The sequence below is a fragment of the Marmota flaviventris genome, chromosome 9, assembly GCF_047511675.1.
Source record: "Marmota flaviventris isolate mMarFla1 chromosome 9, mMarFla1.hap1, whole genome shotgun sequence".
Taxonomy (NCBI): Eukaryota; Metazoa; Chordata; class Mammalia; order Rodentia; family Sciuridae; genus Marmota; species Marmota flaviventris.
This window is the reverse complement of record NC_092506.1, coordinates 3,213,194-3,236,297: the sequence shown is the minus strand read 5'-3', so window position 1 is coordinate 3,236,297 and position 23,104 is coordinate 3,213,194. Positions and strand designations below refer to the sequence as shown.

Here is a 23,104-nt window from a genome sequence, read left to right as displayed (position 1 = left end):
ACTCCGGGACGCCCGGCCTCCAGAACGGAGCCAGATAAACCTCCATTATTTCTAAATGGACCAAGACACCCGCGGAGGGCCTGGATACGCTGCAGAGGCCCTGCTCTGCCCGTACACCCCCGGGGTGGGCAGTGCCGGAGGAGCCCTGGCCACCCCAAGGCACAGCCACAGGCTTGAGGGCCACCTGTTTATGGTGCTGAGGTCGGGGGCACGTGCTGCTGTCCCGGCTGGGAGGCAGGGAGGGGGTCAGGAAGAGACACGCTGTCCCTTGGTGACCTGTTTACTGGCAGCCAGGGGAGGAAGGACCCTGTGTGTGAGCGGGCTCTGCACTCTGGCCCACTTTGGCCTGGACTTGGGTGGACGACACAGGTGAGGGGCCCCTTATAGTTACGTATCAGATGCTTCTTCTGCGGACGACAGAGGATCCCATGTCTTCGTACTCTTTGTTGGTCACCCACATGTCCTCGAACGTGGACAGCGAGCACAGGATGGAGCCACCTACCCAGGCCCCGTACTTGGCATATGGAGAGGTGTACACCTGGAAGGTAGGGCAGCAGGGGGGGAGGGGAGGAGAACAAGCCTAGTCAGCTACAGCTCTACAGGGACAGCGACGTCCACAGGTCAGGCTCCAGGGTCGAGCCCCCTGGAAGGTAAGCTTTTCTGTGGGCTGGTGCCCTTGAGTGGCCGGAACCTCCCTCCAGCACCGCAGCCCTCAGGCCACGGGGGGACACAGGGCACCCTAGGGAGAAACAAGCAGGCGCTGGCAGGCAGACCCAGCCGACCCTCACCAGCAGCCGAGAGGTCCCTCCCATGGTGGGCAGACCTTCCCCAGCGGCTCTGGCCTCTTCTCCTGCTTCCCCTGAACTGCACAAAGTGCTCCTCCTTGGCTCCTGCTCTAGGAGAGCACAGGTTCCTCACACTGGGGACCCTCCTCACCCACTTGTCAGGTGGGGCCACTGCAGCTCAGGAAGGTCAGAGTCACTGTCGAGGTCAGGCTTCTCATCCTCCGGTCTCAGACTTTCAGTAAGGTGCACAGGCATAGCGTGCCACATGACGGTCATTCCGAGATATCGGAGGGCCGAGTCCCAGCCTCGGGGCTGTGCACAGGGAAGCTGGGGGGGGATTCAGGTGTGGTGGGGGGAGACAAGTTGTGCTCTCGGCCCCATCCTGACACCTGCTGGCTCTGTCACCCACAGAACTGTGCTCGGCTTGGACCCCGTGGCTGGTTTCAGTTAAGAGATGTATCACTGTGATTTTAAGAGGGAGGGAGAGGGAGGGTCAGGGGAGAAGGGGCCGTGGGTTCCAGGTCAGCCCTTCAGGTGGGGAGCACGGCCCATGCCAGGCGCCCGGAGCCTCTGCTGAGTCACCTACTCCATCTGACCTTATCCAAACACACTCAGGAGCAGACACACCTGGGTGCTGGGTGCACTAAGAAGAAAGCAAATACCCATAGAAAACGTGGCCACGGGTTGGAACAGGCAATTGTGGGAAGATGTTTTAAAAGAGAAGGACAGGACTTTCCCCATCTCTCAGGCTGGCAAAGGGGTGTGAAACCAAACCGCTGGGTGTGACACGGGCAGCCTGTCAACACGTCCACGAGGCCTTAGAGTTTGCCCATATTTCTGGCCCCCAAACCCCCATTTAGAAATGATTCTAAGAGAAAGAAAGAGTATCCCCAAATAATAATCATGGCAAAAAAGTTCAGCTAAGAACATTCAGGAGAGCTGGGAGAGGGACTCAGCCACTCCTGGACGTGGGTGGGGCCCCCATCTCAGCAGGAAGGCCTTGGAGAGGGAGCCGCATGGAGCCCTGCCTGCAGAACATCCCAGCTCCACCTCCAGAGCCGGCCAGGGTGCGAGCCTTGCTGCCGCCATGGCGGGGCTGAGCAGGAGTGAGGGCCCAGCCACCCACTGCTGCCTGGGAAAAGGTCAAAGTTCCTAATTCCAGTCGACCCACACGGATGGCTTTCACACCACCACAGAGTGGACACTCCCCGTGTGACCACGTCACGTCAGGGCTCGCCGGCTGTCGAGAAGCTGGCCCCACTGGAGCCGGCTCTTCTCCCAGGCTGGTGAGCAGGCGTGGGACGGGGGCTCGCTCTTCTTCAGGTGAGCACCTTCCTGTGGCTCCAGGCCATCTGCCTCCTACCCGTCCAGGCACGGGTCAAAGGAGAGAGACCAGGCAGACGAGAGACACGCCTCCCAGCTCCGTGGAGAGGGTTTGGGGTGGGCGATGGGGAGCACATGAGGATCTTCTGGGGAGGACGGAAGGGCTGGTGCAGGGCAGCCCAGCCACACTGTGCTGCACAGAGATGGCCCCACAGATCCCCTTTGCAATTGTGGCCAAGACACTGATGGCGCTCAGCCGACTGGTGTGCCCTCCGGGCTTTGGTAGCCTTCCTCTTTGATTTTGTGAAAGTTCATCTTGGGCAAGGCTCTGGAGGGCAGGAAGGAGGGGTGTCAGGAACACGATTCTTGACAGAGTTGGGGACATGGAGTCGGGGGAGGGCATCGTCCACTAGGACGAAAAAGTCTGCAACTTCATGTCAGAGGGCCCGAGGGCTGCAGGCTCAGGAAGTTAGGTGGCAGGGACCAGCTTCCTCTGCCACACGCAGCCTTCCACGTCGCCGGGTGACGCAGGGAAGACTGCAGGGGCAGCAGGCTCTGTCGGGCTCCCTGAAGAGCATTGTGGCGCCCCTTGTGGTGCTTCATAGGGCGCCTGGGTCTTAGGAAGAAGGCGAGGGACAGCACCTCAGTGTTCTGTGAATTTGGTGGCCTGTGACACGCAGGCAGTGAGAGGCTGAGGGTGGCAGGTGGGAAGCAGGGCTCATGTTTGTCACTCCTGGCTGGGGAACAAGGGCCACCGCCTCGTTGACTTTCCCACGGCAACCTGGCCCATGACTGGGTGACACACTAAAGAGGGACGGAGGGCAGGGGCAGGTGACCTCCGCGGGCAGTGCAAGGCGCACCGAGGACACGGGCCACAAGGTTCTCTCTGGAGGGTCCTGCCTGCAGCCCAATCCAAGAGCCCAGGAGCGGAGAGGCCTCCAGAGAAGACTGGGGAGCTGAGGGCGCAGGGCGAGTCCACACCGCCTGCCCGTGGGCCCTGCGAGGAGGTGGCCTCAGTGTCTTCTGGTGGCCGAGGGGTAGAGAGGGAGGGAGATTCTGAGCTCACTGCTCACTCTCCCGCCCAGTTAGCATGCAGAGGTCCCCACCCCAGGGAGGACACAGGGCAGTCTTGAAGGGTGGCAGACGGGCAGAGAGGTGTCTCTGAGAGCTGACCGCGCAAGGCCACGCCTGAGCCACGACGACCTGGCCCACGGAGCTTGTAGCCAGCTCCAGACAGCAGGGAAGACGGAAGGACCCAGAGCCAGGTGAGGAGGGCATCACGCGGCTGGCCCCGGAGCCAAGCAAGAGCCACCAGAGAGGGCAGCTCACCACGAGGGTCCCCAGGGGCGAGAAAGGACTGCATTTCAACCAAAGGGACTGGCTGCGGTGGGCCGGAGGACAGTCCACCCCACACCTGAGGACAGTCCACACCTGAGGACAGTCCACCCCACACCTGAGGACAGTCCACCCCACACCTGAGGACAGCCCGCTCTTGCCCAGGAGCCTGGGCCACCCTCTGCTCGGGCTGGATGGTATTCCTCTGCCCAGTCGTGGTGGTCTCAGGTCCTCTCGGGTGAAGGCCTGGCCCTCTCTGCCCTGCTCACTAGCCCAGCACCTCCCTGCCCTCCTTGGGAAGCAGCCTCTGGCCTGGGCTGCCCCTCGCCTCTCCAGGGCCTTCACCAGCTGTGCCTGCAGTGCCCTGGCTCCGCTTCCTGCCTCCCCTGCCCCTTGGCCACACCGTCCCTCGCCCTCACGGTGCCTGCCTGTTCCTGCTTCCACCCCTGCAACGGAAGCTCAAGGATCTGGGTCGCGTTAGTCTGTGGATGCGTCCCCCAATGCCAGGACCCACACCTGGCTCCCATGGGGCACTCTAGAAATGTCTGTGGCATGAACCCAGGTGGCTTGGGACCCTCACCTGGATGTCGTGCGCTGGGCAAACCAGGTTGGCTATTTCTCTCTGCAGTCGTGACCGTAGCCCCGAGCAGGAGCCGGTCCCTCCAGACAGGATTATGTGGTGAAAGAGGGTCTTCCACTGGCGGGGGTGACAGGAGGAGATGCAGCGGAAGACGGTCATGGGCATGCCCAGGCTGTTCCTCTCTGCCAGGAGGGGAGAGAGAAGCCCTGGGGGCTGGAGGCCTGCCCCGTACCCAGCCCTCCCTTGCGGCTGATGGAATGGGCGTCAGGCCCTGCAGGGCTCCCATAGCCCCCTCCCCCGGTGCAGCAGGGGACTTCGATGACCCCAGGTATGGCCAGGTGAGCATCCACAAGGTAGTGAAGGGAGCCTGCCAACAACCCCATAGGACTGACTCTGCCGGCCCCCGGAACAGTGCATCCTCCAGGGGTGCCGACAGCTGTCAGTCTCTCATGCCCCGTATGACTATGTTCTGAAAGGCTCCGCAGGGGCAGCGTCCTGCTCGGAGCCTGTGGACAAGAATTCTGAGCAACACTCTTGAGCCCACAGAATGACAGGGGCACTGGTGTGTGGCCATCTCTCAGACGCCATGCGCCTCTGAGCCTCTGTCCTTCCTTACATTGGGTGCCTTGGCCAAGGGTGAGGAGCTACTCACAGGGGCGGCTCAGCCTGCCTGGCAGGAGGCTCTGCCGGCCCTGAACCCTGGTCTAGGGTCCACCCAGACCCTGAAGAGGACTTGGATGCAGTGGCAGAAGGGCTCCAGTGACTGGTCTGTCCTCACGATATTCCAGGGGGTGTGTGTGTGGTTTTAAGACTAGGAGCTTCCAGGCACGCTGGGCAACTGCCAAACCCCCTAACCTACCCAGGACCTCTGGAAAAGTCCTGGGAAAGAGCCCAGGTTTTACACCTCTGCATCCCCCACAAATGTCACAGTCATTCCAAGAAGGGGATTCCACGGAGCACTTGTTTCCCAGGACTCCCCGGCAAACTCGTCTCCCCTTTCCTGTGACTCCGTCACCCGCCTCTTGCCCTGGCCAATGCTGCCTGCCTGCCGAGGTCACTCAGCTGGAGGCTCATCTCAAACCTCCTGGTCAGCCAGATCTTTCCAATTCCCTCCAAATCTACGGGTTTCACCTTTCTGCCTCAATTATCTGCATTTTTGTATGCAAATTATTTTGTAAGTAGGTGGGGTTTTAAAAATATAATGCACCCGGGAAGACCTGCAGCCCAGTGGAGTCACGCACCACTCTTGGCAAATGATTCAAGACTCCTGGGGTGAGTTTCCTCCTCTGTAAGGCACGTGGACTGGAGATGGGGGCAGAGAAAAGGCCCCCATCTCCAAGTGTCCTCAAGGCCAAGGGCACACAGCGGGCACCTGGCGAGAGACAGCTAATACCAGAGGAGCCTGTCTGCCCCTCAAACAAGACCTCCTCCTGGGCCCAGCACCTTCTTTCCCAGGGCCCCAGGGCCTGTCCTGCTGCCTTCCCTGCAGACTCACCGATGAGGCTGGGCTGGAAGAGCACCTCGGGGCAGAGGAAATGCCCCTGCCTGAGGGTGATCTCCTGGCCATCAGGAAGCAGGAATTTGTTTTGGCAGGACAGCAGGTTATCTTTGGACTTCTCCTTGTTGAAGTCCAAGGCCACATAGCAGCACTTCTCTTTTATGTCCCTGACGAACTCTGGATCCCCTACAGGACACAAAGGAAAAGCCCCAGCTAGAGGAGGCAAGAAAGCAGCTCACAGAGCCCCTGCCGTGAGGAGGAGAGGCCCTGCCAGCTGCCCTCCATGTGCAGCCTGGACAGCAGGACCTCTTGTCCATGTTGCAAGGCCCTGGGCCTGCCCTGAGAGGGAGGGGTTGCAAGATGTCAGCATTTTGTAGGTTGAGACCCTGCCATGTGTGGTGTGCTTCGAGGACTAGAAAATCAAACCACATTGATTATTTACTGCAGTAGGAGGTTCTGCAAGCTGCTCTGGAGGACCACGCACAGCCCAGGGGCCCCTCATCTGGACACTCCTGGAAGGCGATGCCCACCCTTTTCCAGGCAGCTGGCAACAAATGTTAAACCAAGCTAAACTTCTGAGGTGCAATCAGGTGTCCCCGCAGTGCTGCCTGGAAATCCCACCTGCTCTGCAGCCCAGTGACTTCCAGATCCCACCATCCAAACTGCTCCTGCCCAAATCTGTTCTGTCCTCCTACTTCTCCTGATGCCTTTCCCTTCTTCATGTGGTTCAAGCTTTAGTGAAACAGATCTGAGTTCAAATCCCAACTCTGCCATTTTTCCAAATGCCTAGATTTCAGCAAATCCATTATTCCCTAAGCCTGCCTTTTCTTCTAAATGAATGAATAAAATTAATGGTCACTTTCAGGATTATATTAAGGACAAATGGAAATAATGCACATAAAAATCTTGCTAAATGTGATCTGTCAATAACATGCTGACTTGGCCAAGCCCAGCCCTTCTCATGTCCCTCTTGATGGGTGCCATCCTTCAGGGCTCCCTGCTTTGCTTGGCATTTGCCATGGACTTCTGGCCGGGAAGACCAGAAAGGCCGGTGCAGGACTGCCGGCTTGCTGGAAATGGCTGTTATACAGTTTTTTTCAGGCTAGGAACATAGCCAAAAAGAGGGACGGGCACTGTCTGTCTGAAGTCCTTAGATTCATATCCCGAGAGCCAATACCCTCACTACTTATGGGGTACTGGCCAAAGACCCCATTCTTCCTCTGCCTCTTTGTCTTGCAATAGAAATAACTTTTCTCCCTCATAGGGTTGTGGCAAGAAACAGATAGAACATGGGTGGAGTGCTAACTTGGCCCAATGCCCTGCACAGAATCACCATCACCATCACCACCACCATTGTCATCACCACCACCATCACCTTCACCATCACCATTGTCATCACCATCACTACCACCACCACCATCACCACCAACACCATCACCACTCCCATAACCTTCACCATCACCTTCACCACCACCATCACCTTCACTATCACTTTCACCATGACCACCACCACCACCACCACCATCACCACCACCACCACCACCACCACCATCACCTTCACCATCACCACCACCATCACCTTCACTATCACTTTCACCATGACCACCACCACCACCACCACCATCACCACCACCATCACCATCAGCATCACCATCGCCATCACCATTGCTATCACCACCACCACCACCACCACCACCACCACCATCACCTTCAGCATCACCACCACCATCACCTTCAGCATCACCATCACCACCACCACCATCACCACTCCCATAACCTTCACCATCACCACCACCATCACCTTCACTATCACTTTCACCATGACCACCACCACCACCACCACCATCACCACCACCATCACCATCACCATCACCATCACCATTGCTATCACCACCACCACCACCACCACCACCACCATCACCTTCACCATCACCACCACCATCACCTTCACCATCACCATCAGCAGCAGCACCACTGTCACCACCACCACCACCATCATCATTAACTTCATTGCCATCACTGTCATTGTTTTGTCAATTTTTCCATGCTGTGACTAGAAGACCTGAGCAAAACAACTGTGGAGGGGGAAAAGTTTACTTGAGGGATCATAGTTTCAGAGGTCTCAATCCATAGAAGGCCAGCTCCATTCCTCAGGGTCAGGGGAGGCAGAACATCATGGCAGAAGAAGGTGGCAGAGGGAAGCAGCTCACAGGATGGTCAGATGCAGAGAGAGACTTCACTTGCCAGATACAAATATATACCCCAAAGCCACACACACCCCAATTCCCCGCTCCTCCTGCCCCACCCACCACTTCAGTCACCACCCAGGAAGTCCCTATCAGGGGATGAATTCACTGATTGGGTTAAGACTCTTGGAAGCCAATCATTCCTCCTCTGAACCTTTCTGCATTGTCTCACACTGAGCTTTGGGGGGACACCTCACATCCAAACCATAACAGTCATCATCACCATCACCTTCATCATTATAGCCTTCATCACCATTATCAGCCTCACCACTGTCACCAGCAGCAGCCCCACCACCATCTCCACCATCCCCACCATCCCCACCATCTCCACCATCCCCACCATCCCCACCATCCCCACCATCATCACCATCCCCACCATCCTCACCATCCCCACCATCATCACCATCCCCACCATCCCCACCATCCTCACCATCCCCACCATCCCCACCATCCCCACCATCATCACCATCCCCACCATCCCCACCATCATCACCATCCCCACCATCATCACCATCATCACCATCCCCACCATCCCCACCATCCCCACCATCCTCACCATCCCCACCATCCCCACCATCCCCACCATCATCACCATCCCCACCATCATCACCATCATCACCATCCCCACCATCCCCACCATCCCCACCATCCCCACCATCATCACCATCCCCACCATCATCACCATCATCACCATCCCCAACATCCCCACCATCCCCACCATCCTCACCATCCCCACCATCATCACCATCCCCACCATCCCCACCATCCTCACCATCCCCACCATCATCACCATCCCCACCATCATCACCATCATCACCATCCCCACCATCATCACCATCATCACCATCCCCACCATCCCCACCATCTTCACAATCCCCACCATCATCACCATCCCCACCATCATCACCAGCATCACCATCCCCACCATCATCACCATCTTCACCATCTCCACCATCCCCACCATCCTCACCATCCCCACCATCCTCACCATCTCCACCATCCCCACCATCCTCACCATCCCCACCATCCCCACCATCCCCACCATCCTCACCATCCCCACCATCCCCACCATCATCACCATCTTCACCATCTCCACCATCCCCACCATCTCCACCATCCCCACCATCCTCACCATCTCCACCATCCCCACCATCCTCACCATCCCCACCATCCCCACCATCCTCACCATCCCCACCATCCCCACCATCATCACCATCATCACCATCCCCACCATCCCCACCATCCTCACCATCCCCATCATCCCCACCCCCATCATCCCCACCATCCTCACCATCCCCACCATCATCACAATTCTCACCATCCCCACCATCCCCACCATCATCACCATCCTTACCATTACCACTATTATCACCACTATCACCAACATGATCACTATTGCCACCACCCTCAACATCATCACCATCACCATCATCACCCTACCATGATCATCACCATCATCTTTCTCATCATTGTCAAGGGAAGAAATGTCCCTACATATAGAGAGGGTTGAGTTAGAACTGGGAGGCTGGTCCTGTTGCCTTAACTTTACGACTGAGGGCTGCAGGTTGAGTAGACCAGGAAAGACATCACACCCCGTTACCTGGCTGTGAATAGCGGTTTCCTACCTGTGCTCACCAGCAGGTTCCCCTCTTGGGCCAACAGTTGCATAAGGTACATGGTCAGGTCTTGGCCGGCTACGTTCATCTGGGTGGTTGACTGAAGCAAAGGACAGCCATCAATGATGGGCACAAAGTACGTCATCCCTTCTCCAGACTCGATGGTTGTTCCTGGGTAAGAGAACACATTGGCATCATCATGTGCCACTTACCACTGCCAGGTCTGCAGGAAGAGAAGGCAGAGGAGGAAAGGTCCGGAGGGAAGGCACAGGGTCCCAGGAGCTGGCTTCTTCCTGGGGGAGCACACTCTCCTGGGGAGGGGCTGCTTAGAAGGGGAGCCTGCCTCGTTTTCTGATTGTTAGAGGGAGGAATGTCAGAGCAGGTGTCCAGAGGTCAGAGGGGAGGAGAGTGCCCTGGCACGAGCATCTCTGGGCAGCACCCAGGTGTGTGTGGGGGGAGCTGGACACAGTGGAGGAGGCTGCGTTTCCGCCAGCAAGGCACACTGGGCGGGGTGGTCCAAAAGGACGTGAGTGGCAGTGGAAATGCACGACTCATTCTGTGAGACCCAGTGGCTTCTGGGGTTGTCCAGAGCTGATCGGGATCCGGGCCACTGACTCCTGGCACCTGTCGAACTTGCAGCCACGGACTGCACGTTTCAATGAAGCTGGTCAAGCAGAGAGTCCCTCCCCTTCCAGCCACGCTGGGGACCAGGGAGAGGGTCTCCCTCCCACTCTTGCAACTAAGAGCACAGGGTCTGCCTTCATATTTCTAGTGCCAGGCAAGAATACAGTGTCTTGGGGGCTGGGACACTAGGCCATTGTCACCTGTGGACATGATCTCAAAATTCAAACAGAATCGGTGACACATACAATGGCTCAATCATGACCAGTTGGGTTTGGCCTGGAAGGCCGTGCAGTGCTACCTCTCCAACGAGGAAACACCCCACTGAGGAGGAGAGAGAACCCAGCCTCTGCCGCTGATGAGAACACAAGACACCACCAAATGCATAAAGACACCGATGAGAAACCAAAGCTATCACAACACTTCCTGCTGCAAAACTGAATGGTTCCCTCTAAGATCAAGAGCAAGACAAGGACCTCTGCCCCACGGCTTCATGCAACCCAGCAATAAAAATTAAAAGCATCCAATTCCAAAATCATGGAATGGAGTAAAACCTAGACAAGATGATGGTCCAAATAATAAATCCTACAAAATCTAAATAAGTGGGTTTAATTAAAATATCAGCATATAATGTCAATGTACAAAAATCAATCATAGGGATCTGGGGTGTAGCTCGGGAGACAGAGCTTGCCTAGCGTGTGTGAGACCTGGATTTGATCCTGTAACACAAAAGCAAAAAGCCTATTGCATTTCTATATAAATAATAATGAATAATGACAGTTGAAATAAAACATAATTTATAATACCACCCAAGTGTAAGAAACAGACAGATATGACCAGACCCCCGACCTGTCCTCTGCGAACACAGGACACTGCCGGGAGAAACTAGGGTCCTAGCAGGCATGCCATGGTCACCCTGGAGCTAACTATGCAGCTGGCTCCGATCCAGTCTCAGACCCCGGGGTGGGCGAGCTCAGGGCCAGCGCTCACCCAGCAAGCACAGGCCTAGCCCCAGCCCCAGCACCGCAAGAGCAGAACCAAACCACAGAACCCGAAGGGGTGGTGGGCGGGTTTTGTTTGTTTTAGAAAATTACAAACGAATTTTAAAATTTATATGGAAATGCAGAGGACCTAAAATGATCAAAACCTTTCAAAAACAAGAGACTGAAGCAGTAGCACTGATGTCACCTCCTTTGGAGACTCCTAATGAGCTGTTCTCAGGACAATGCGGTGGCATCCCACAGCTGGACCCAAAGCTGAGAAGACGGGGTCCAGAGCTGCTCCGAGCACACGGAAAACTGGCTTTCAGAGCGCTCCGGGTAAGTCAGCAGAGAAAGGGCAGTGTCTTCCACAGACACCCCAAAAAACAGGAGCTCTGTGCGCGCACACACACACACATGCTTCATTCATACCTTATGCCTTATTCAAAATGGACCCTAGGACTTAGCGTAGAACTAAAATCTTTGAGAGTTCTAGCAGAAAATCTTTGAGTTTGGTTCCTCTTTTCCTCTTTATTTTTATAATGAGGCAGGGCCTTGCTAAGTTGCTGAGTCTGGCCTCTAACTTGCAGTCCTCCTGCCTCAGCCTCCCGAGTCACTAGGATGACAGGCATGTGCCATTAAACCCAGTTCAGCCCCTATTTCTTAGATGCAATACCAAAGTCATGGCCCACAAAACCAAGAGCTAATAATAAATTGGACTTTATGGAAATTGAAACCTTCAAAAGACACTGTGACGAGAATGAAGGGAAGGCAGAGTCAGGTATGTGCAAAATATACGTCTGGCAGGAGGCTTGTGTCCAGGATACATAGGAGTGCAGAGAACCCAAGACTGTGGAGCGCTTCACCAGGGGACATGCGAGGCGCCCAGGAAGCGTGGTCCAGTGGCAGCGTGGTCAGGGTGTGAATCGAAACCCTGGGACACACCACTGCGTTCCCACTCCATGCCCAGAGCTCCGGCAGCTGTGGACTAAGTGGTGGGGCTGCCTCGGTGGCTGGCTTGCAGGTGTCTAGAAGTTAAACACACGCCCACAATGTGGCCCAGCCAGTCCCCCTCTGGATATTTACCACAAGCTAAGGAGAGCGTTCATGCATGCAAAGACCTCCACACCATGTGCATGGATGCTTTCTTCCAAGAGCTCTAACAGGAACCTGCCCAAACCCATTCATGGGCAAATGAATGAGGGTGACCCACCCCAGGGAACGACCCACAGCAATACCAAGGAATGGATTTCCAGATAATTCAGAGTGAAAAGGGACACAGGGCAGAGCCCTTGCCTTCTGATGCCGTTCATACCGGACGGCACTCCGTATGAACCCATCTGTGGGGACAGGCTGGGAGTCAGCTGGGGACAGGCGGGAAGGGTGGCAGGAGGGAGCCGTTGGGGTGAGGTAGGTTCATTATGTGGGTCGTGGTGATCCATACGTCAAACTTGTCAAAGCGCGCCCCTGAAACACGTCGGGCTTATGTGTCAATCACACCTCAATAAAGCTGTTGAAGATAAGGGTGAGTCCAGCGGATTTTAAAAATCTGGGTGCATCCTGCTTAACCAGAGGGTGGGAAGGCGGGGGTGCGCACTGTGTGGTCCCCTCCCTTAGGTGCCAGGGAGGAGTGTGTGCTGGGATGGGACTGTGGGCTGGGGGAGGGGCTCCCACAGGGCCACTCACCCGAGGTTTGGCCGGAAGAGTACAGAGACAGGACACCTTGGTTGCCTATGTAGAGGGCGGGGACGCCGAAGGTCTCAAACAGGATCTAGGGGGACAGCAACCACGCTGGCAGCCAGGCCCCACACGGGCAGAGTGCAGGCTCCACGGCTGCGCAGCCCACAGGGGCAGAGGGGCTCAAGGCGCGCCCCTCCCCAGCCCTGCGAGCCCCCCACCCCCACCCCCCGCGGAACGCCCTCAGGGCTCCTCCTGTGACAGCAGGCCCCTCTGAGGGCAGGGAGGACTCCCACAGCCCCTGCGGCCCCAGAGGCTCCTTGGAGCAGCTCTCTTCACTGGACACGCCCTCCCTTCTGCAGCTGGGACGTGGGGAGGTTCAGTTCCTCTGAGGGGACTGGACACGGGCCGGGTGCCTCGCTGGAGCAGACGTGGTGTGTTCCAGAAACATGGCCCAGGCGTCCCCGGGGAGCCAGGGCAGGAGTGCCCAGGCGAGACCAACTGGCTCTTCCCACATAGGTACGTGGCAGCCCCTGGCCCCAGAAGACAGAAGGCAGGTGAGCAGGTGGCCCCGAGGCTGAGCGCAGGCGGCTGCTTGCTGGGCCCTGCACCCGAGATGGTGGCCGTGAGCTTCACCTGCAGGGAGGCCGTGCTGTGCTCGGAGGGCTTTGAAGACCCTTGTGCAGTGCCACTGGGGTGGATGAAAGGCACCTCTGTCACCGATACTCTGAGCAAGAGAAGCCTTCTAGACAGGGCCACAGCAGGACTCGTGTCCAAGGACAGTGACTCTGAGCTGGATCTGCACGTGGGCTCCGGGCTCCTCTGCGCTGGGTCCCGGGGTCTCTCCCAGCCATTCTGCACATGGAGGCTGTCCTCAGGTGCCCTGCAGCTGGCCCAGGTCAATTAGAGCAGGTGCATACTGGCTCTGCACGTGACATCCAAACGAGGGCAGCGGTAGGGTGTGGACTTAACCACCCACCCAGAAGGGGGACTGACTGGCCTCAGGCGGGGCCTCCAAACTGGGTCAAGGCAACGCGTTAGAGCCGCCTGCCGCGCGGGTCACGGTGAGGGGCTGACAGCGCAGAGCCTGGAGCCTTCCGGGCAGTTTTCCATCACTGTCGCCAAACTACCTGACGCGACCTGTCCCTTTGTTCAGGCCGTGGCCTGCTGACTCCGTTGCTCTGGAACATCTTGGGGAAGGGCGTGTGGGGGAAGCTGGCAGCTCTGGGCAGCCAGAGACAGGATACATTCCCCAAGGACACAGCCCAGTGACCTGCTCTCTCCACCCTCGCCCCGCAGGCCCACAGTTCCTCCCCTTCAGTAGTCCACTCCATCCAGGGACGACCGCCAGGAGGTGATGAGGTCGGAGCCCCCTCCGGCCAATCCCTTCCCCCGACTCTGAACACAGATGCCCTGGGGACACATGAGCTTTTGGGGACCGTCCAGTTCCAACCACACGGGCAGCAGCAGCATTGAGGTAGGAGGGAATCCACCCGAGGGAAACCCTGTGCTCACGCGGCCTGGCCCAGGCGGGCTCATCGCGGCCACTCTCACAGGAGTCCAACCGCAGACCCCTCCAAAGGAGTCACAGCGTGTGTCTGGAGGGCGCGATTCTCACAGGGAGGGCTCAAACCAGAGCGCTGGTTCCCAAAACTGCCCCGTCCTGCCCACCTGCGCCAAGCCTGAAGGTCGTGGAGCCCAAGGTCATGGAGCCTGAGGGTCATGAGCTGCGGGGTCTTCAGGGCCCCTGCAGTCTAACTCCTGTGGCCCAGGGGGGGAAACAGGCCTGGGAACCGTGGGGCCGGGTTTGCCGAAGGCTGGAGAGCTACAGGGCTTTGAGGTACCAGCTCATTCTGTCCTCACAGTGACCCCAGGGGTCCTTTACTATCCTCCAGATGAGGACACTGAGGCAGAGCCAGGACCACTGACCTGCCTGAGGTCAGGTGTGCGGCAGAGCCAGGCCAGGACCAGGGGACTCGGGGCCGGGCTCCCTGTGCGGCCACTGGCTTCTCTTCAGGAACATGGCTTTCCGGATCCCACAGGGGCACCGCAGAAGGAGCACCAGCCCTGCACGTCCCCGCCCATTCCAGGCCCCTGCAGGGGCCACACGGGTGGCAGCTGGACGAGGGACATTGGCAGGGAGGGAGCTCGGCTGGGAGGGTGGCTGCAGGGTGGCTGCTGCCCCTTGGCCTGCAGAGACCTCTCCTTTCCCGCCGCCCTCTGCCCCGGGCTGAGGTCTGGGGTCTTTTCTTGGGCAGCTCTTAGGGGCACCAGAAAGAGATTGGGGATACGGGGGAGGGGTGCGTGCTGGAGCCCCTGCCCCTCCTAGGAGCCTCCCCTCTGACCACGGGTTCCTGGGCAGGGCCTCTCTTGTTCTGTACACAGGACTCTCTAGGGGCAAGGGGTGGCCATGACCCCCAGTCACTAACAGGGTACGCTGCTCAGGGACGAAGCGCCTTCTCTGAGACACACACCCGTCTTGGTGTCCCTTCCTAACTGTCTCAGCATGGCCCAGTGAGCAACCTTTGGCTCCCTGCTAGACTCAACCAGAGGTGGGCCGAGGGGAGGCGGCTGGAGCCACCTGCTCGGCTGCTGCAGTGGCCAACTTTGGTGTCAACCTGACGGCGGTCAGACCTTCCTACGGGGGTGCCCCAGGGTGCCCCAGATGGCCCCCGAGAGCACAAGTCTGAGAGCACAGAGGCTTGACAGGAGAGGCCGCCGCGCCTGCCCGGGAGCTGGGACACAGCTCTTCCCTGCCTTAAGGCTCCAGCGGGGTCCTCAGCCTCGGCCTCCAGGCGGGAGCCACACCATCTGCCTCGGGGTCTCCAGCTTGCGAGGCTGGTCTTGGGATCTTGGCCTCCGCAGCCAGGTGGGCCTGTTGCCCCTGCTGGAGCTTCTGCAGCTGGGCAGATGGCCTGCTCCCTGGGGCGAGGGGGTCCTGCCCCTCTCCGACCTCCCCCAGTGTGCCAAGGGCCTCATGGACACTGGTCATTCTCCAGACGGGTACGTCCTGTGCTGGTCCCGGAAAGCCAGCACTGCCCCACTTCCATGATCTAAATGTCCCCGCAGAGGAGGGGTCAGTGGCCCACGTGAGGCTTACTATAGATGAGGCGGCAGCTCGCACCCAGGCTGTGAAGGATGCAGCTGCTGTTTCTGGGCCTGTGCAGGTGGCGCCTCGGCCCTGGGCCTGTCCTGCAGGTCGCTGCTCAATGGAGAGACACCGCTGGGCTTCAGGATGGCTGGACAGATGGAAGAGCCCTGCTGCTTGCTTAATTAGCCCATGGATGTCCTCATTAGGAGGAGCCCAGGGATGAGCTGAGGACTCAGGCAGCCTGGGGCACCCTGCAGCCCTGCCCCCCCCCCCCGCCCCCCTGCCCCGGTGCAGTCCTGAGGGCAGTGATCTGCACCAGGGCTTGTCGGCTCCGCCATCCAGCTACCCAGGGACCCCACCAGCACACACCACTGACCCCTCTGCACAGGCAGGACAGGGGTACCCTCACAGGAGAGCCCAGCAGCTTTCAAAGCAGAACCAGACCTCCAAGGAGGACGAACCACAGAGCAGTGGTTGGGGTGGAGCTTGGGGTCACACCCTCTGGGTCCACCAGCCACTGGCTTGTGACCTGAGGCAAATCACTTGAGCTCCCACTGCTCCAGCGTGTCCGTCTGGACACAGGGGCTTCTAATCGCCTGCCCACGGGCTGGATGGGTGTGAAGCCGCTGCTGTGGTGTGCCCAGCCCAGAGCCTGACCACTTGGCAAGCCCCCAATGTAGCCGCCACTCCTGTTGCCACCGTCAACGGGGCCAACTCCGCCCAGTGCCTGTTCCTGATGCACCCAGAGAGGACGAGGCCCTGAGGCTGCCCCAGCTCAGGAGGAGGCCGGAGGCTGACCCCCTGCCGCGCTGGCCCTGTTACCTGGGTCACTTTCTCTTTGGTGGCTGTTTTGCTTAAGGGAGGTTCTGTCACCATGAGAGGGTGCTCCTCGGGGGCGATGCTGAGCACGTGGTAGAAAGAGTGATGCCAGATCTGGGGGGAGAGCGGCAGGTGAGCTGCGCTGCCCAAGGCAGAGCCGGCTGCCCCTCCAGGCAGGGTGCTGTCCGTCCGTCCATCTTCTACCATCTGTCATCTAGCAATCACCTAGCACCTATCAATCACCTGCCACTTATCACCTACCACCTATCAATCACCCATCACCTACCAATCACCTACACCTGTCTCTCATCACCTACCACCTATCACCTACCACCTATCGATCACCTGCCATCTATCTAACAGTCTCCCACCCCCCTTCTCTCTAGCTCACAAAGCAATGCAGTCAGCCTGCACATCTGTGGATTCCTCATCCAAAGACTCAGCCAACCAAGGATGGAAAACACTCCAAAAATACCTGCATCTGCCCTGAACATGTGGACTTTTTCTGGTAGTTATTCCCAAACTACGGAGTAGAGGAGGGCTCCCAGGCATCGGCGCCGTCTTCGGCCCTGGGAGCCCCTGGCGTGGTCAGAGTGTGGGGACGATGCGCAGGTCGCCCTGCACTGCTGCAACCCTGCACCCGGGTCGAGGAGGGGGCCTGGATCCTGGACCCACCCACGGACGCCGACTGGTTGCTGTGGTTTGGGGGTCACAGGAGGCCTCTGACTCAGGGGGGCCCTGACCTGCGGAGGCAGCGGGAAGACGAGGGTGACTTTGGACCAGGCACTCAACAACCAGCCCGGAGCTGGGGACTGGGGCAGAGCGGGGCGGCGGGTGCTTTCCAGAGCAGCTGCACCAACACTGCAGGGCGAGCCCCAGACACCGATGGGCTGGGTGTGCACAGCGAGAGCCCTGGCCGCGGCCCCGGTATGGATGGGGCATCGGCAGAGCAAGGTGCCAGTGAACCTGACCTCATCTTTAGAATGGAGATGGTCCTGCCCTCTGAGCAGGCCGTGAGGACCCACGCCCACGTTAAGGAACTGGTGTGCCCCTCCCCAGGCAGCCCTGCAGAGCGCCACAGCCGGGCCTTCAGGCAGCCAGGGTCCCACGTCCTGGGGGCTGCGTCTGGGGTCCCAGTGTCACAAGCTGGCTCCTCCTGAGGCCTCGGCTGGTGGCTTCCCGGTGTCCTCTGTGTGTCTCTTTTCTCTCCTCTTCTCACAGGACCGTGAATCGAGACCTCCCCCAATGACCTCATTTTAACTTAATCTCCACCTCGAAGGCCACCCAAACCCAGTCACATCCTGAGGGACTTTGGAGTGCACAACCTGGCCATGATACCCAGCGAGGTACCTGGGTACCTGGCATACAGCAGGTGCTCAACAGACGCTATTAATTTTTGTGGGTGAAGTTCCTGTCTGCCCTGGCTGAGGGAGCGCCCACTGGGTGCTGTGTGGAGAGTGAGGGACGAGCTGTGTGGGTGGGGTGTGTGCAGAAACCAGGACTCGGAGGCACCCATGAGGTCACAGGCAGGTGTCATGTGGCGCCACTGGCCAGGGCCAGGGCTGGGTACAGTGGATCCACCTCCTGGAACCAGGCCTAGGTGGCCTTTCCTGCCTGGACTCAGGAGAGCGTGTGGGACCAACAGACTAGGCAGAAATGACAGTGTGACCTCCAAGGGCCACTGGGGCCTTGTGCCTCCGCCGGCCTCTGGAGGAGGCCAGGCACCTGTTCTGAGCACGTGGGCAGCCTCAGGCAGACGCCCACGAGGAGGAGCCCCCGCCAGCCTCAGGAGAGCACCCCTTGCCAGGGACCTCCCGCCCGGCCAAGCTGTCCGATGACGGGTTCCCAGCCACATCTGCTGCAGCCTCCCAAGACCCTGAGCCAGGCCCGAATCCCAGGCCCATGCAAAGGTGAGAGGCAGGCACTGCCACTGTGCTGGACGCCTCAGGCTTGGGCCGAGCCAGGTGTTAGGTGACCATTCTGGGTTGAATCATGTCCCCTGAGCTCACATGCTGAAGTCCCAGCCTTTCAGAGCCCGCTGCGTGGAACAGAGCTGCTGTGGACATCATGGGTGGAGACAAAGTGCCAGCGGCCCTTAGACAGGGGCAGTCTGGACAGAGACACACACTAGGAGAAGGCCATGGGCCGGTGAAGACAGAGCTCAGTGATGTCGCTATAGGCCAAGGAGCCGTGGATGGACGGCACACCACCAGCCCCGGGAGGGGCCTGGACAGCTCTGCGAGCATGACCTGGACTTCCGGCCTTCAGAATTGTGGTTTAAGCCACAGTAATAGCTGTTACAGCAGCCCTGGGACACTCGTGCCACAACAGGACACCTTGCAAGGCAGTTGCAACCTGCCCAAACCCACATGCAGGCCCAGGCCAGAACCTCAGATACGAAGAGCAGGACTCAACTTCACAGTGATCATGACTTCTGACCCTCTCAGACCGAGGGCTCCTCCCCCGTCACTCCTGAAGCCTCACGGCAGTGTTGTGGTAAGAGCAATGATACCCAACACTGTAGAGGGCCAGAGAGGCCATGCCACATGTCCAGAGTGACATTGACCATGAGCAGAGGAGACAGGACTCAAACTTGGGTCTCCCGACTCTGGGGCCTAGTGGTTGGGACCATGACACAATGTCCAGAAGGACTGAGAGCCGAGACGTGACAGAGCCTTCCTCATGCCCAGCAGGGTAGGTGACAAGGGCCCCCACCTGGACCTGCAGCCCACCTTCTCCATATTGCCCCAGTTGGTGATGGCTCCCCGGGAGATGGGGTATTGCAAGTTGAGGATCCCTCGCTTGTTCTGGACCTCATCTCCGATGAACCAGTCTTCTTCCTCCATTCCCACCAACATGGTCTGAAAAACACAGCAAGGTAGACAGGTGCCGGGGTGCACCCTGTAATCCCAGCAGCTCCGGAGGAGGGGCAGGAGGATCGAGTTCAAGGCTAGCCTCAGCAACAGTGAGGTGCTAAGCAACTCAGTGAGACCCTGTCTAAAGAACATACAGATAAGGGCTGGGGATGTGGCTCAGTGGTTGAGTGCCCCTGAGTTCAATTCCCGGTACCCCACCCCCCAAAAAACCCACAGCGAGCTAGATCCAGCCTCAGGAGGGGTGGGGTCCCTGCCCTTGGCTTTCGTTTCGGCCCATGCTGAGCAGCGCAGGGGCTGTTAAAAGTGGCTCGAGTCACAGCGTGGGCATCCCTCTCCAACCCCACCGGCACCGAGAGGTTCGGGCCAGTTGTCTGCGAGACAAAGTGCCCTGGGGATCGTTGCCAGGACACGGTCTCACCTTGAGAAGAGGAGACCCAGACCAGGGTAGAGAGGGGCCCTTGGGGGAGAGAGGGACACGTCCTGTGTGCTGGCTTTGGAAGGTGACCATGTGGTTTTCCTCATTTCTAGGAAGGCGAACATCTACCTTCAAAGCAGATTTGACTCCCACTCTGTCACTCGGATGGGGAGGGGCCGGGGGCTTGTAGCAGGGCTTGTGCCTGTGTGGGTGGCAATGGGCGGGGCCAGGGGCAGGCTGCAGAGCCACGCAGCCCACCCCGGTGGCTGAGCCCCTGACACAGAGGGCTGCAGGGCAAGAGGGTGTCCTGGACGGCTGGGCCAGCCGGGGACGCTCTTGAGCCAATGTGCTCCCCAGGAGTCCAGGGTCTTTGCCAGGAGCAGCCTGTAGGAGGCGTGGCCCCGGGGACCAGCGTGCAGAGGTGGCCGGCAAGGCCAGCGAGTGCTGCAGGCTGGGTGTGGAGTGGTGCCTGCCACAACGGAGCAGGGACTTCGAAGCAAGGCCTGAGCTCAAGGCCACCTCAGCCCACTGCACCGACCTTTGTGTCCTGCGCCATCATGTCTTTCCCACGGCAGGATCTGGACCCGGGTCGGGACCCCTAGCTGAGACCCCCCGACACCCTGCTCACCTCCCAGCCCTCACTGCTGTCAAGGGGGACATGGCCGACCTCTGCTCCTTGTACCGCGCCACAGCGCAGCTGGGGCAGCCAGTCCCATGAGGCCAGCCACCAGGGTGCGTTTCAGACTGAAAGGACCCACAGACACCGAGGGTGACGGTGCTGCCGCCTCCTCTGGCACCGTTCAGCGGACCCCCGTCTACATGTGTGTGGCTCTGAGGGTGCGGACAGAGCCTCGTCCTGCTCTGGAGTTCCGCAGCCAGATGGACAGGCTTGGCCTAGGTCCCGAGGCTGGGCAGCCTGCGGGTCAGGGCTGCGCTGTCTGGAATCGACCGAGCGAAGCCCTCATCCTGCCACTCGAGCCCGACCAGTCTCTCCACAGGCTGCCCTCTTGGCTGCGGCCAGCGGGAGCTCTGGGTAGAGTCCAGTGTCACCCCAGCCTCCACCTCCGCACCTGGAGAAGCCAAGGACCGGCAGCGCCTAAGTGTGGGGAGGGGCCGGGCGCTGAGGCCTGCAGGGGATGCAGCCTCTTCTGCAGCCAGAGCCGCTCCTGCACCCAGGCGCAGGGCAGGCCAAGGGGCAGGCTGGCCGGCAACGGGGCTCCTGGAAGACGGAACTCAGTTCAGGCGAGCGCAGCCCGCAAGGCGCCACGGCCCACTGCTCTGTCACTGACTGTTTGTGGAAGTTCTAGCTCTCACTGTGACCCTGGGCTCTGCACCAACACCACTCGGGTCCCTGTGCGGTGACCCTGGGCTCTGCACCAACACCACCCTGTGGTGCTGTCTCGGTGGCCCGCCCACCCCTTTTCTGGGCAGCACTTTCTAGTCACCTGCGTCCACAGTCCGGACATGTGTCTGGACCCTGGAGAGACCACACCCACAGAATGGCGGCTGCAGGCCTCAGTGCCCCCTCCTACCTTGCCCCCTCCTGTCAGTCCTGTGCTGAGAAGAGGGGTGTGTAGGGCAGCCCACGCTGGGCTCCGCTCTCTCCAGGGCTTCAGGCCTCCGCTGGGGTCTTGGGGACAACTGCCTAGCCAGCTGGGGCCAGGGTGTGTCTTCGTGGTCCAGGGACATGAAGTCTCCACCGTGCAGGACAAGGAGGAGCTGCCACCTTCAGGATAGTCCACAGGACCCCCTCCGCCTCACCCACTGCACGGACATGTGGAGTCACTTCCTGGGGCTGGGGCTGCTCTCTGCCCAGCGGCCTCACAGTCCCTCCCTTTAACTCATCAAGTCACGGTCACTGGGGGAACGTGGAGGCCCTCGGGGCTGTGCCGGGCGGCATGGGCCAGGGACATCCTGCGCAGGGTAAAGGGTCTGACTGGTGGGGTGCCCGAGCCCACTGTGCCCAAGGCGAGGCTCAGAGCAGAAGCTGGCACCCAGCCCACAGACCCGCGTCAGTGTGCCCAGGCCTTGTGGAAAAGTGAGTTAGTGCTTAGAAAGGACACGAAAATCTGAATTTCTTAGACAAAGAAAAACACGTGGCCCAGCATGTCTCTGGATGGAGACCCCAGGGAATCGAAGGCCGGTCGTAAGAGGCCTCCGCGCGCGACATCTTTCCCCGCAGCCGAGATGCAGAAGCAGTGCCCAGGCAGGGGAGGGGGAGCGGCTGAGCGCACGAGGCCCAGGGTGGGAAGGTGCTCAGCATGGGAGTCAAGTCCTGCCACCGGCGCCCTGTGAACGGGCCCTGACGCACCTGCTCAGTGAGCTAAGCCAGTCGCCAAGGGACAGGCACCGTGGCTCCACCATGTAAGGATGGTGAGGGTCTCAGGGGGCAGTGGGGAGGGGGGTGAGCCTTGGTGGATGCAGCTCCAGCCTGGGAGGAGAGGAAGCCCTGGAGGTAATGATGGCTGCCCGGCAGGCGTGTGGGCCCCGAGCCCTGAGCTGTGCACCTAACCACGGTCAAGATGGGAGACGTGACATGTGTGTCAACACGATAATAAAATCTGAAATCTGCTGAACTACGGGGAGCCATGGCAACGCGGGTCACTTTCTGGCATTGACACGTGCCCTTGGGGAGGCAGATGCCCGTTGCTGCCTGTGCGGAGGCTGGGTGTCAGTTCCCATCAGCACTCCGGGGCTCCTGTCTAAGTGGGCTGCTCCTTGGCACCCCCACCAGTCCCCAAAGTGGGAAAAGCCAGGGTCAGTGGGTGGGCAGCCGGGCCTCCCCACAGCGGCCCTCTGTGCCCACTGCTGGGCCTGCAAGTGCCCCCAGGGCTCCTGTGTTGGAAACCTGAGCCCATGCAGCAGTGTTGGGAGTGAGGTGACCCCGGGGCTAATGTCCTGGAAGAAACAGGACAGAGCCCTCTACCTTCCTCCCTTCCTCTCCCTCTCCCTCCCCCTCTCATGCCCCTGCCTCTTCCACCTTCCACCATGGGGTGGTCAGCAAGAAGGCCCCCTCCAGCCAGGTGTAATCCCAGTGGCTTGGGAGGCTGAGGCAGGAGGATCGCAAGTTCGAATCCAACCTCAGCAACTTATCAAGGTGCTAAGCAACTCAGTCTCTGTCTCTAAATAAAATACCAAGAAAAGGCGGGTGGGGAGACTGGGGATGTGACTCAGTGGTCGAGTGCCCCAGAGTTCAATCCCTGGTACAAAAAAAAAAGAATTCCCTCACCAGATGAGGGCCC

The 23,104-nt window shown here is 59.3% G+C and overlaps 1 protein-coding gene across 1 annotated transcript in view; it reads right to left on the bottom strand.

Annotated features, from left to right (window-relative positions):
• Window positions 1-201: 201 nt before the first annotated feature.
• The window catches only part of LOC114099883 (actin, larval muscle-type-like), a 37,289-nt gene continuing 14,386 nt past the window's right edge, over window positions 202-23,104 (bottom strand). The window contains exons 7-13 of the mRNA XM_071616905.1: window positions 19,304-19,432; window positions 16,575-16,685; window positions 12,671-12,755; window positions 9,393-9,554; window positions 5,519-5,707; window positions 4,024-4,205; window positions 202-538 (exon numbers count right to left, since the gene is read on the bottom strand). Coding sequence (XP_071473006.1) covers window positions 395-538; window positions 4,024-4,205; window positions 5,519-5,707; window positions 9,393-9,554; window positions 12,671-12,755; window positions 16,575-16,685; window positions 19,304-19,432 — 1,002 coding nt within the window. The 3' untranslated portion in view covers window positions 202-394. The remainder of the gene's footprint in view (window positions 539-4,023; window positions 4,206-5,518; window positions 5,708-9,392; window positions 9,555-12,670; window positions 12,756-16,574; window positions 16,686-19,303; window positions 19,433-23,104) is intronic.